The following is a 14,415-nucleotide window of genomic DNA, read 5'->3' as shown; positions in this document are numbered from 1 at the left end:
ATATGTAAAATTTGAAACTTTGCTAGTGACATTAAGGTTTAATGAGCTGAACTTTGCCTTGCATTCTTTTCAGTGGGCGCCTCTTAAATGGATCGACCAATTGGGGCAAACTTTAAGGCCTGACCCTCCGCCCCCTTTTTTGCATTCAGCCTGTCAGAGCTGCTTTTGTGTCTGAAGTATTGCTTCTGTGGGTGTTTTTTTCCCTCCTATTACTGCTGCTCAGCCTCCCGAGCACCAGTACTGGAGTGTGACAAGAGCAGCTATGCAGTGTGTAAAGCAGCTCTCAGCCTGAGCCTGATGGTAAATCCTGGCCAGCGCACACCTCGTAGGCTTGTTGGAGTGTTTCTGCTGGTTCTGCTGATTAAGCTGCAAGTAAGGAAAGCACAGAGCTCCAGGTGCCATTTACTGAAGTGAATGTGAGCGATAAGAGGACGCACCAAGTGACCAGAAATTTGGCAAGCGGAAGAAACCATTTCCTTTTGTTTGTCTTCTGAAGAACCCTGATTGCTACTCGTTTCCGCCGTGCAAGGAAACGTGAGGGCTTTGCTCAAAGCAAACGTCTTTATGGGAAAGTTCTTTGTGTTCTTTTTCTAGAACAGTATTCTGATTTTAATTACTAGAACCAAAGCGAAAACGAGAGACAGTCCAAAAAAGAAGGACAAAGCATAAGGATGGCGAATTCGGGATTTCAGCTCCTGGGCTACTTCTTGGCTCTGGGCGGCTGGATCGGGATCATCTCGACCACGGTGCTGCCCCAGTGGAAGCAGTCTTCGTACGCAGGAGACGCCATCATCATGGCAGTGGGGCTGTACGAGGGCCTGTGGATGTCCTGCGCATCCCAGAGTACAGGGCAAGTGCAGTGCAAGATCTTCGAATCGCTGCTGTCCCTCGACAGTAAGTATGATGGTGCTGATGAGAACTTCTTTCGCTGAATCTTCAGCTTTGCTTAGTCCAGCTTTTGTGAGTTTGCGTATAACTTTTACTTGGTATATTCTTGAGAGGAGGATTGAAATAGTTCAGGAGAGTTATTACTCACAAGACCACTAACACAAATTGAGAATGTAAGCAGTGCTGCTCGTTAGACAGACATATGGATTCACGCCTTATGTAACTCACTGAGGCGGTTATGAACTCCTGAAATAATGTAGATTACAATTACACACCTATTAAGCTAATAAACTTTTAAAGCCACAATCAATGTCATGAATATAGTGTTGAGTAGCATTCAATGACCTGATTTAATTTAGTTTTATATACTTTGAAACATGTATGTCACTCAGTGTTTTATTATTCACTTCATTACACAGATGCAAAATGTTTATTTATTTAGTGTATTATTAAATTACTGTTTCTGCACATCACTGTAACAGAAGTAGCTTATTGTCCTGATTCCATGAATGATGGTTGTTTTGAGAAGAAAAGGCCAGTGTTGAGGCAAACACTACAGATATGTCCAGAATGCTAAATGCTCTTCTCCACACAATGCACTAGCATTGTTTCTTCATTACTGTGCTAATCAGCGTATATCTTACGCTTATATTATAATGCAGTTGCTATCCATACTGCAATTATTATCCAAAACTGTAAACCAAGCTCAGAGAAGGAGGTTTATTAATGATGACAATGACACTGACTTTATATAAATGACACTGACTTTATACACTCACTGACTGCCTTTTATTTATTTATTTTTTAAATGGTATTGCCATCAATGCTGGGTTTGCGAAATGTTCCTTTACAGGCCTGATTGTTCTTCCTGGAATACAAAAAAACAACAATCTGCGCCAGCTAAGTGGCCAAATGACTAGGAAAGTCCCACAGCCCATTGGCGTAATCTACCATTTACTCCATCAATCATAACCTTTTACCCATCTTTACAAGAGTGCCAATAATTCTGGATCTGACTGTAACTGATTTAGTCCCTCTTTTGAGTAAGAGGCCGTGTGCTCTGGGCTTAGGTCCTGGCTTTGCGGTTGGGGACAGAGGAAACCACATGCCCAGGCTGTTTAAAGACACTTGGAGATCATCGCAGGTTAATCGTTAAAGTTAATCGTTTCTTTTCATTATGGAATTTTCTTGGAATTCCAGAAATATAATGAACACCAGCTAAACCAAATATTATAAGAAAGTTAGGAAAGTTGCACAGCTCATTGGCATAATTCATCATTTGTGCCATCAATTTTACTTCTTGAGTACTTCTAGAAACTATACTAGACAGGAATTAGCTAAATAAACAGAAAATTATAACAGTAAGAACAGTACATGGCCCATCTGCTCAATAGGAGCTCGGTATACAATGTGAACCCCAGAATACTGTACAACTCATGTTGGAACCCACAAAGGGTGATGGGACCATCTGATTCCACTGTCCCCTCCCTCGCTAGTGCCATTGTTGCTCTAGTCTTAGGTCATCTGGATGGATAGTAACTGCAATGTTCTGGCTTATGTATATACAGACAGCCTTGGCCTCCTACAGCACTGCATTGTTTGCCCTCTCGCTCGGGCTTCTGGCATCCTTTCTTGAATAATTGTTATTATGCACGGAGTCATCTGACCTCCGGACAACCGGCACTGTATGGGACTAGAAACACACACGCACACACACGCACATACAGCCATGCCACGCAGTTTTATAAAGAAAGACTAAATGAAACCCTGGAATGTGAATAGAATATTTGGATATAATTTTCTAATTTTCCCTTATTTATTTATTTATTTATTTATTTATTTATCACTCTCAGCATTTCAAAATCTTGGCATTGCGCTATCATCATGAACTTTGAAAAGTATATGAGATAAGATGTTCCTTTATTGATCCCCCACAGGGGAAATTCATGAAATGTAATTCAAATTCAAATTCAAGAAGTTCAAGAAATTTTTGTTTTATTTATAAAAGGCCAAGCGACCTGCGGGGTCCAATATTTTGCAAATCAGCGCAAAAGGTGCTTGGAACCCGCAGGACACTGGGTTTTATTTGTCTATATTCTCTTAGTGCTAATGTCTATATGCTCTTAGTGTCTATATTTCTACTTTAAAGTGGTTAAACTCATATCATATACATACCAATTTCTACACTTGTTAATGTAATTCCTTGGTTCACTAACAGAAGTATCACAAGTCTACATTTGCTTGTGGTTTGTCAGAATTTTGGGTCCCATTAATACTTTGGTGTTTGCTAACAGATAAACAACTAAACAGGAAGTGGAAGAGTTCAGTGGATTGTCTGTACCAAATAACTACATTTGGCTTCTCAATGTTATGTTATCAGAACGTTTAGTAAGTATTTGGCAGGTTATTAGAATGCTTTGACTGTAATTTTACAGAAATAATGTTCTTCTGTAATAACAGTTTGCTTTACAATGTTATTAGAGAACATTTCTGGTTAGACAAAAAGAAATAACATTAAGAAAATGTTAGTGTTAACTAAAAATATGGTAGCAGCATTGGAGGAAAGCCTATAAACGTTATGTAAAGATGCTTTCACAGTACCAGAAATCTTTCTTGGGAGTAAAATAAAATGGTCTGCTAACTGATAATTAGATCATTATAAGCTGGCGTAATTATATTTGAAACGCCAATCAGTCGTAAATTAATAAACGAGTTGACATCCCTGCTGATTTACAATTAGTAACAGCAGCAAAATGCCATAAAAGCTCATAAAGAGCTGAAAACGAGAAAAATTTACATTACATAAATAACTTAGGTCCTAAATGAATGGCTAGAATAATTTGTATTAATTTATGGATAACTTCTGGATTGTTTTCTTTGAAATGTTCATTAAATTGCTGTGTGATTGAAATAAATAATCAACTTAAACTTGACAGAGTAATCCATATATAAAATCGCAGTGACTCATCTACAGTTATACGATGACAGTTATACAGTTATGACTTCAGAGATTCAGAGTAGTAACTGTAAATTTATGTAAATTTATGTAAATGTAGATTTGTTTTTGTCCAGTTTGATAAATGAAGCCCATCGGTAGTACACAAAAAGATCCTTCTATCAGCCCTCAACTAAGCATTTAATAATACATGAAGTAATTTCAATATACAAAATATACACATGAGTCCGTCTTTGGAATTCTGATATAAACATGTCTGGCATAAAAAAGGTCTTATTTTCCAAGAAATGCATCGCCATATGCATCAGATATGACGTACAAAAGTGGCCCACGAGCCGCTGAACAATAGACAAAGCCTAAAACACACACGCAGCTTCTTGGAGTATGCACTCTGACAAAGTGCACACTTGCTGGCCTTTTCTTTGTTTGTGCCAGGCACTGCCAAGCTTGGCACCGGGCACGGGATGGTGGGAGGCAACCTCCTCCCCTCTGCTCGGCTCGACTCTAACTACTTCCATTCAAACAGGAGCTCGGGGATCAAAGCAACACCCTGCTGGGTCAAACCACCCTGCTTCCACACAAATCACGACGAAGGATGAAAGCAGGCAAAATAAAAATCACTTTCTCTTGCTAAAATCTGGCTTCAAAGTCAGGCTAAGTGTCTGTGTGTAAATCAGACTTCAAAAAAGTTACATGATGTCTCGCTCTCTCTCGCTCTCTCTCTCTCTCTCTCGCTCTCTCTCTTTGAAATGTGTTTTATTGCTTCATTTCATGTGTTTATTTCATTCAATATGCTACCATTTTATTGACTAAAGGTCAGTTAGGAAAGCTCGAGATCATGCTAGACTCCGTAGGATGATCCTGAGGCATTAAGAAGCCATTGTTAGAAGCTGGACTTGCATGTTAGAAGCATGAGCCTCATACACAACGAGCAACAGATGAGTGAACAATTCTCCTTTGTGGAAAACACCACGCTAATCCTGGCAGTGTGAAACATGTAACGAAGGCCCTCCTACGGCGTTCTGTATGCGCTGGAAAGCCGTGTGGGCTTGGTGTGGAATTTCAGAGAGAATTTCATCCAGTCAAAAAACATAACACGAGCATGAAGTATAACCTTGAGAGATGTCCAGAGGTTAATGCAGGCTTGATGCTGATTTCAAATGGAAAATGATCATATATATATTTTATATTACAGAAAACAAACTTTTATACATACAAAGAATTTACTTGCTAAAAATTTACATCTAGAGAGCAAATTTGTACCTAAATATATATTTTTCCGTAAAAACAAAAACACTCCATACTGCAGCACACACAGCTTTTCACCCACAGCTTTACTAATGTTATTTTATCAAACATTAAGTACTGCAAATTTTTACACACACAAGAGCAATGGGAATTTATCAAGCTGAATATGAACACATGTATTAGTAAACTGTTCACACAACTATTCTAGCATTTACTCAGGAAATGTTCATATTTATGAAAATCCAGTTATACGGAAAAATGTTTGTATCCTATGTTCCTTCGTGAGTTTGTGTAAATTAACATATTATCGATCGGCTCCAAATCGCATACATGGTGATTTTATACAGCCTCTCAAGTTTAAACCAGTTATTTATTTCAATTAGACACACCAATTTAATGAACACTTTCAATGAAGACAAGTAAGACTAGCCATTTCATTAGGACAAAAGTAATGGCGCCCTATAGAAGGAGGAAGCGTTATTGTGTGTCTGTGGTAGCCGAAGCACTGCAATGGCTAAGCTGCATTACTGGAAGATTTAGCACATACCATATTTAGGAGGCGCTCTTTCATCACTTGGACGCCATTTTGTCTTTTTCAGCTCTCTGAGATCTTTGCCCTTTATGGAGTTGTGTAGGTTGGACTAAATGTAAATCAGCTCTGCAGTGAATGTACATAGTACTTTGGGATTTATCAACTTACGCACACGAGTGTGAAGAAAATCAGTGAAACTTTTGGAAACGTGGTGGTAATTTTTAGTATTTTTTGGACTATGGCAATTTGTGCACATCTTTACTAAAAATGTATACATGTAGCAAAGTTTGATATATAAATAGTGTTTAAGTAAGGTGTTGAGCCACTACTTCTTGCCCTGTGGATGGGGGTGGAGTCGTCCTGAAAGAGACCACGCCCATCGCAATAGAAATGTGTCATCATAGGCTAAAGATGATCAGTCAGTAGAACTTTGGATTCATATGAAAAAATAAATGACCCCAAGAGTATAACAGAGCCACTGGGTTTTCCTTTCATTTGTCACCTGTTTGTATAAAAAGTAGATTTTTTGTAAGAGATTTGCATTTTGGTTTCATGTCACATAGATCAGTAGTAAGAAGCTTTCTTACTATTATCTTTAGGAATGCTAAAGATAGTGATGCTCAAAAGTAATTATACGTAAATGAAACCATAATTATAAAATCTTTAACACTTTTAAAAATCTAACTTCTTACACAGATTTCTCATCTGATCCATTGCGACTATTACTCTCACCTTCGGTTTGTACTTCTCACTTTATATAAATATAAATCATGACTTTGTAGAGCTGCAACTAGCTGTTTAAGCCCCGCCCCCTTGTCCACTTGTTTCCCCGCCCCTCAGGACATTACATTAGTGATATGTATTGATAGAAATATATTTTCTTAACATATGTTTATCCATGTCCTTATACACAGCATTTATTTACACTCTTTCTGTGCTCGTTATGAACATTCTGAATCTTTAGCAAGTCTCCTAATCCTACTGTTTCATTTATTTTTTAAAATTTAATTAATCTTTTCATTCTTTTCATGCTGTTTCCAGTCCACATTCAGACGTGCCGAGCTCTGATGGTCATATCTGTGCTGATGGGCTTCATTGGCATTATAGTGAGTGTGGTTGGCATGAAGTGCACCAGAGTGGGCGACAACAACCCTGCCACCAAGGGCAAGATCGCTGTGGCGGGAGGAGGCCTCTTCCTACTCGCAGGTACACACACACACACATACACACACACATACACATACACAGAGCCTTATCAAGCAAATACTGGTAACACATTATTTGAAGGGTACGTACGTAAGGCCTTAATAACACATTCATACACGTAGTATAAATCTTTTATGAAGCAATGTTGGGGAATAATAATTCCTGATCATTATTACAGATTAACAGATTAAATAATTAGATATTTGTAGTAGTAGTTGTAGTAACAACAATAATAATAATAATAATAATAATAATAATTTGCAATTTGTGTTTGTTTTCACAAAAAGCACAATCATGACACTTTGACACAGTTACAAAAAGATATACATCGTGCTTCATAACAGTGTTATTGATGCACCACTATCCCACAGGACTATAAAAATACTACCACTTTAGTTTGAGAGCATTAAAATCAGTCATATAGCTGAAATATGAGCTTCATAAATAAGTGCGAAGACAAAGCAATATACTTTACAATCATCTATAATCATCTCACAGGTTTTGACATAAGCCTTACATAAATCTTTATAAAAGATTAATGCAATGCTTACAAATGGGTTATGATGGTCCACTGTAGGTACGAAGTGTTACTGAAAAACTGAAGTAGGTAATAATCCCTCTATATGTGATTTTTTTTATTGAGCAAATACACAAATAATACTAATAACAACCCTACAGCTGTTGAAAGTGTAACTAACTTTCCCATGTGAATCAGGAAAACGGTCGTGGTAGTAAACAAGTCCTTAGATTGCTGTTTATCAGGATTTGGGTCCAGTATGTTTATGACCTTGGCAGACAGATAAACAAGTAAACAGGAAGTAGGGGGTCCAGGGGAATTTCTGAACATTCATAGCAAACACGCTCTAATTTCTCTGTTTTGGTTAGGTTTGTGTACGCTGGTGTCTGTATCCTGGTACGCAACGCAAGTCTCCGTTCACTTTTTCGATCCAAACACACCTCATAATGCCAGGTAAGAAATTAATATGCATTTATTTCCTAAAATTTGCATCCACAATTTATAGCTGGGCAAAGAACCCAAATAACCAGGGAGTGCTATTTTAGGAAAATAATCACAAACAAGGTAGTGTGATGAAGCAGAGTTAGTGTTACCGCCCCGAAACTGATTATTTTTCATTAACAGCACATCCCCAAGTGTTTTATTCCTCTTATCCCACAGCAATTTTCTAATGATTACAATTCTCACATCCTCTCTTTTTCTCTTTTTTCTTTTTTCTTGAGTTAATAAGACAAAAAACACAAACACATTTTGTCATTTTACAGAGAAACCGCAAAGTGTAAGCTCCTCTTTCCTAAAAGCTTAAAGTTACAGCTTTACCTCTGACTGTTCCAAGTGCTGAAACTGGAGACTCCTTCCATAAATGTTACATACAGAAAACTTCACCATGTCAATGCTAACACAGGTTTTTTAATCTGTTTATGTGGAGCATCCACCATACAAGTCCCTGTGAATGAGCTGTTAATATAGAATCGATAACGTATTAGAATGAGCGCATTAATATGAACTTGTGATTAATCAACACCTTCTGACCAATCAGAATTCAGAATTCAGTGGCACAGATGATTAACCTATTACTACTTGTCTGGCTTTTAAGTTTTCCGTGATTTAAATAAATCCACAATGTCAATGTTACAAAGTGCGTAGCTTACGTTAAGTATGTAAGGACATAGCTTAACACAATTTTCCTTTAAATGTTATGAATGTAACACAAACCCCTCTTTCTTTGTTTCAGATATGAATTTGGCTCCGCCCTGTTTGTTGGATGGGCGGCGGCCTGCTTGACGATCCTGGGCGGCTCCTTCCTGTGCTGCTCCTGCGCTAACGAGGCCCGAGGCGGGCAGCAGTACTACCGGCAATCACAACCCTCTACTGCCAGGGAGTACGTCTAAAAGACACAGCTACAACCACATTAACGCGTGAAAAAAAGTGTAAAAATGTAAAGAGCGGCGGGCGAAAGAGACAGAGCTCCTCCCCTTTACCATGATTACACCTCTGTATCTGGAATAGTTTATTCCTCTTAGATTATGCTTTAGACACACACCTTCTGCTTTCACACTATACATATATGCAGTGTACACAAGCTGCTATAGGACCTTTTCATATAAAACAGTTTGTAGTCATTTTTGGGGTTGTGTTTGCCAAAAGAAGGTAGAGATCGATTATGGCTCCCATTCCTTGGAAAAACTTTTCAAACAGTGGCACTCACTTTTTGAGAAAACATGTAAAGAAACTCAAAAAGTAATTTGAAATAATCTGGAGTTTTGTAAAGCAGCTCCCTAAGGTGAAAAGAAATTGTTCAAATTCTCCATATTTGCTCTGATGGTTGAGTTTTCATCCCCATGTAGAACAGTGGTGTAATCTGGGCTCAGGATTTATTCACTGTAAATGATGAGTCAGAACTTGTGATTAGGTGAAGAACAAGTCAAAAACAGAGAGAACTCTGGATATATAAGGAGAAAGATAGTGTTTAGAGTTTTTTTCTTTCTTGCCTGGCCTTGGGCTGCATGGTTGGAGCTCTGTTTGCCAGCTCGGCATTTCCTCAAATCATCACGACTAAACTCACACTCCGCTGAGGAGACCAGACGTTATAAGCATTCCACTGTCTACTTATGAAGACATTAAAGGATGTTATAACACTTGCAATGAATTATATATTCAAAACATTTCATAATGCATTGATAAGGCAATATACACTTTGTTATAATTGCTTATGAAAACACAGTAACACTTTCTATGAAGGCCATATGTATAATGACTTCATAACATGTTATAATGCATTCGGAACGCATTAGGAATCAATATACAGTTTGTTTTGTTGCATTATTTTTTAAAAGTCTTTGAGGAATGCATTACACGTAGTGCTTATTGCACATTCTCACCATTATATTTTCTCATAATGCCCTATGCATGTTATGAATGTGTTCATAGTTCATTATACATGTAGCTTTCATAGAAAGTGTTACAGCTGTTATTTATGGCTTCAATGCACCTTTATAGAATAGAAAACTTGACTTGGAAAAAAATATATATATTTACAACCAAAACTACTTATTGGCTATTTTGGTAACACTTCCTATACGTATTCATAATGCATTATAACATATTTTATCGAATACATAATATTTCTGCAATGTACTGCATGGCATAAGGCTGTATAAACACTCATAAGTATATAGTTGCACGCACTACACTTCATAAAGCATGTGTATATGACTTCATAAAGTCTGGTTCATTAACCTGTCATTACCTGGTGTACTAATCTATTATGTGGTATATACTGGAGATAAGTACAATTTCAGAAACCATAGGTTTTATAATTCATCTTAACTTTCATTTGCTTGTGTTATAGTGCATTACATCATTAGTACACAGATATTATAATGCATTATGCCAACTGATATTATTAAGTTGTATATTCATGGTTATGGATATTACTATAGCTACTTAAGAGCATTCATACAGTTTCATCACAGGTTTTATGTATGCAGTATAATACAATTTAAATGCATTTATAATGCTTTATGAATTCTGTATTCATCGAAAGTGTTACCACTATTTCCAGTCCACTATGTTTTTTCAACCAGATGTTTCAATTGATGGAAAATCCATCAAACTAATGAAGAAGTGGTAGAGAGTGGAATGCTGAATGCTTGTCTCCAAAATGCAGATTTGTTTGTCATTACCTAATGTATAGAGAGCTCAATGAGACATTTACACTTTCATCTAACGAAAAATAATAAAAATTTACTCCAGTATTTGTACTAATAAACCCAAAGTCAAATTTAGGCAAGCCAACTGAAATGTATGACATTTTTTAAAAATACAAAAATGACTTTACCACACTCAGTCATGAAATTTGACTGATACTTTGTCAAAAAAAAAAAAGTTTGCATCCCCTGTTGTTTCTGGGTTAATAAGGGACAGTTTATATATAAACAAAAGATTTAATTGAATTTAAAAAAAAATTAAATTGAAAAAACGTAGGTGAATCCTGCATTCTTAAACATAAGAAGAAAAAAATTAAATATAGAAAATTATTTGAAAAAGACCCCAAAACATTTGTAGTTTTGCTGAGACCATCCCAGACTCCAGACTTTGCTAGCTGCAGCTATAAAGAACAAATCGTACAAGCAAAAAACTCCTAATCTACAAGAAGTCATGGATTTTCAGGGGATTTATGGAAAATAATAGTGTGACATCATTTGCACATTTATTCTTTCTAAATCACTGCACTTCTTTATATGCACAATTTACCCTTGCATGCACGAATCAGTGCTTGTTATTTTGGATTTGAATAAATCAGAGCCTGAATGTCTTGTTGGTATAAGTGCACTATATGGCCAAAAGTATGTGGACACTTGACCATCACACCCATATGTGCTTGTTGAAAATCCCATTCCAGATTTATTCCCTCTTTGCTGTTATAATAAGCTCCACTCTTCTGGGAAGCTTTCCACTAGATGTTGGAGTGTGGCTGTGGGGATTTGTGTTCATTCAGCTACAAGAGCATTAGTGAGATCAGGCGCTGATGTTGGGATGTCGAGGAGGTCTGGGGTTCAGTCGGAGTTCCAGTTCATCCCAAAGGTGTTCAGTGGGGTTGAGGTCAGGGCTCTGTGCAGGACACTCGAGTTCTTCCACTCCAACCTTCACACACCATGTCTTCATGGAGCTCGCTTTGTACACAGAAGCACTGTCATGCTGGAGCAGGTTAATTCCAGTGAAGGGAAATTGTAATTCTACAGCATACAAAGACACTCTATACAATTGTGTGCTTCTAACATTCGTGGTAACAGTTTGGGGAAGAACCACATATGAGTGTGATGGTCAGGTGTCCACAAACTTTTGGTCATATAGTGTACATAGTATTTTTCACTTTGTCCATAGGGGATGCAAACTTTTGCACTCAACTGTATAGAGAAACTTTTCCCAAATCTTCTCCATTCTCTATATAATACATCCCACACAAGATGAATAAGTTGTCATGTATCCAACACTATCCAAACCCCTTTTTACATCATCGTCATCTAGCAAACACTGAAAAGACCCTCTCACTGCACTTCCTGTAAAACCTTAAGAAATAAAACCCCTCAGGGAATGTACATGATGTCAGAGTTTCAGACTAAGCAATGCTTTAATATCTTTACTAACCTTTCCATGTTGGCTACAGAACCTCAGCGTGCGTTAACACATTAACCTGAGTTTAAGAGCTGGTTGAATCGTCCTCTAATGCTGTTCTTCTCTGGCTGTCTTCTTCTCTTCCATAATTCAGGGCTGAGTTATTGAGTGAGACTAGTTTCCCTGACTGACCAATCCTCCCTGCCTTTACTCGAGGACCGTTCAAGCTCCGCTCTCTGTTTCTGTCCCTCCTCTACTTCTACCTAGATTTCAAATTCGGATCTTTGTCTCTCTGCTATACGCTGTGTCACGTCTTCGTTCTTTAAGTCAGAACCCGATGAAGAGAAAATGTGGGTGGAAGCCTTTTGTGTGTGTGTGTGTGTGTGTGTGTGTGTCTGTGTATGCGCATGTGTGTGTTTTATCCTACGTCCCTAAATCTTCGTCATAAACGTGTACGCATTATTCTCTCTAACACACGCAACAAGTATGAATTTTTAGTTTTAACTGCAAACTTAAACATGTCTTTTTCTTTTAAATTGCAGAGCAAATGTTAAAAGTTCTCCACCAGACAAAGGGGAGCAGTTCTTGTAGTTTGGGAGAGGGCGACTCCGTTGGTCTCACGCTGGGTTAGATTTTGGCAACTGACAAGACACTCTCTTGGTAATAAATAAGTAAAATAAGTTATGATTAAAGATCGTAACTTAAAAAGATAAAAAAAAAGAAATGGTCATGTTAATGTTAACAAAAAAAACAGAAATGACGTACTACTGTTATAAATATCTGTACTGTTTGCCATCTTGTACATGCTTCTGAATGCATTCTTAAATATAAAAATAAAATAAAAATAAAAAATATGACATGATATTGTACTGTACAGGCCTAGTATTGCTTTACATGCCACTGAAAATTAAAAAATTCAACATGGAGTGAGCCAAACGTAGAGATTGTGAAACTAAAAAGAAAAAAAGGTTTTTTTTTTGTAATATTAGACCTCAGTTGTATCTTTCATGAGACTTGATTCAGGGTACGTTAATGATGCATTTGATCAGTTATGCAAGATATTCACTGTTGTTGTGTAGCGTAAGACCGTTTAAATTCATAACCAAGCTTTCACTTACATTTGACTTTTTTTTCTAATCTGAACAATACAGAAATGATTTTCCTGCTCATTCACGGAATATCCTTCATTTCCGAGGCCTAGTCCTCACAGTAATGGCGTTTTATTGTATTATTGTAAAGAAACACAATGCTGCATTTGGTATTTGCAGTTTCAGTAAAATAAGACCCACACACATAGAACAGACGCTTTCTGCTGTTGCGTTAGATTTTTTTTTTTTTTTTTTGCTCTCTCTTTTTAAACACTTAGTGCACAAATGATTTGTGGAGATGAATTTCAGATTCCTGACTCACTCGGGAGTTCAGTTCAGCTCACACTGAGAGGCACTCGTCTGCTTTCTTTAGCGGTCATTCGTGTGATGGCTGTTTGTTCGCTTGTAATCACAAACCCTTTTGTTCTGGATATGTCTCCTAATATTGAAATATGTATCATCTCAAATAAAGTGTCTTCTGTTTATTTCTGTTTTTGAAATGAAATAAAAAAAACATACAAAGTGAATGGAACTGTGGTGCTTTTTTTATTATCTAGGTATAATTTATAAATAAAAAAAAAAAAATCAAGTATAACATTGGACTAATTTAATCCTTATGGTAAAAGGATTGGTACCTCAGATTTCTTTTAGTAAAAATAATAAATAAATCAATAAATCTACTTTTAGTCATATAGATTATAAGCTTTTGAACCTGCAGCATGCAAAAGTTTTAAGAGCTTTATTTTATTTACCTAATAAATAAAATATTATAGATATTTAAAAATCTTTAAAAATGTTTTCAATCTATTTTTTAAGATAATATAATAGTATTTTGCACAATAATAATAACAATTATTATTATACAAATACAATCATAGCCACATGTGCATTATTATTATTATTATTATTATTATTATTATTATTGCCTTGCAGCTAAGGCCTTTGTGGCTCTTTTTTTGCATCGTCTTAACACCTGGTCTTCATTCTACGTCAATCTTTACACCTGAATCGTTTCCTCTGTTCAGTTTTATCGTCTCTTAATGTTTCCTCATGAGTGCTGTGATCGTGTGAACCCCATAATGCCCTTCACAAATTACAGGAAAAACTAAAATGACATTTCTTCCTGCGTGGACTTGGCGAGAAATCAAAGTCATTAATCGGATTGTTCATGGTGAGCTGGCAGTTAACGCTGGAGGCTGCGTCGAGAGAAAAACAGGATGGGGTGTTTAATGCAGGAGTCAGTAATAACTCTGTAGTTACATTTTTGTGTTAGTTACTAAAAGGTTGTACGTTTAAATCCCAGACCTGCCACAAAGCCAGGATTGGGCCCTTATGGAAAATCTTCTACTTAGCTATTTTTGGA

The 14,415-nt window shown here is 36.9% G+C and overlaps 1 protein-coding gene across 2 annotated transcripts; it reads left to right on the top strand.

Annotated features, from left to right (window-relative positions):
• Nucleotides 1-195: 195 nt before the first annotated feature.
• On the top strand, nucleotides 196-13,579 carry cldn19 (claudin 19). 2 transcript variants are annotated; one of them, XM_026932782.3, is made up of 5 exons: nucleotides 196-894; nucleotides 6,666-6,830; nucleotides 7,716-7,800; nucleotides 8,582-8,728; nucleotides 12,507-13,579. In XM_026932782.3, the coding sequence occupies exons 1-5, from the start codon at nucleotides 672-674 to the stop codon at nucleotides 12,553-12,555; spliced, it is 669 nt and encodes a 222-aa protein (XP_026788583.1). In that variant the 5' UTR covers nucleotides 196-671; the 3' UTR covers nucleotides 12,556-13,579. The 2 variants fall into 2 exon arrangements, with proteins under 2 accessions (XP_026788583.1, XP_026788584.1); XM_026932783.3 differs by having other exon boundaries at nucleotides 12,119-13,579.
• The last annotated feature ends 836 nt before the right edge of the window (nucleotides 13,580-14,415 follow it).

The sequence above is a fragment of the Pangasianodon hypophthalmus genome, chromosome 20 (genome assembly GCF_027358585.1).
Source record: "Pangasianodon hypophthalmus isolate fPanHyp1 chromosome 20, fPanHyp1.pri, whole genome shotgun sequence".
Classification (NCBI taxonomy): Eukaryota; Metazoa; Chordata; class Actinopteri; order Siluriformes; family Pangasiidae; genus Pangasianodon; species Pangasianodon hypophthalmus.
This window is presented reverse-complemented; position numbering and strand designations above follow the sequence as displayed.

What these genes read in the sequence shown, in the direction of transcription:
- cldn19 (XM_026932782.3), top strand. Translation starts at nt 672, where the DNA reads ATGGCGAATTCGGGATTTCAGCTCCTGGGCTACTTCTTGGCTCTGGGC. An exon ending in AGGCCTCTTCCTACTCGCAG is followed by an intron (nt 6,831 to 7,715) that starts GTACACACACAC and finishes TGTTTTGGTTAG; the next exon opens with GTTTGTGTACGCTGGTGTCT. An exon ending in CAACCCTCTACTGCCAGGGA is followed by an intron (nt 8,729 to 12,506) that starts GTACGTCTAAAA and finishes TTTAAATTGCAG; the next exon opens with AGCAAATGTTAAAAGTTCTC.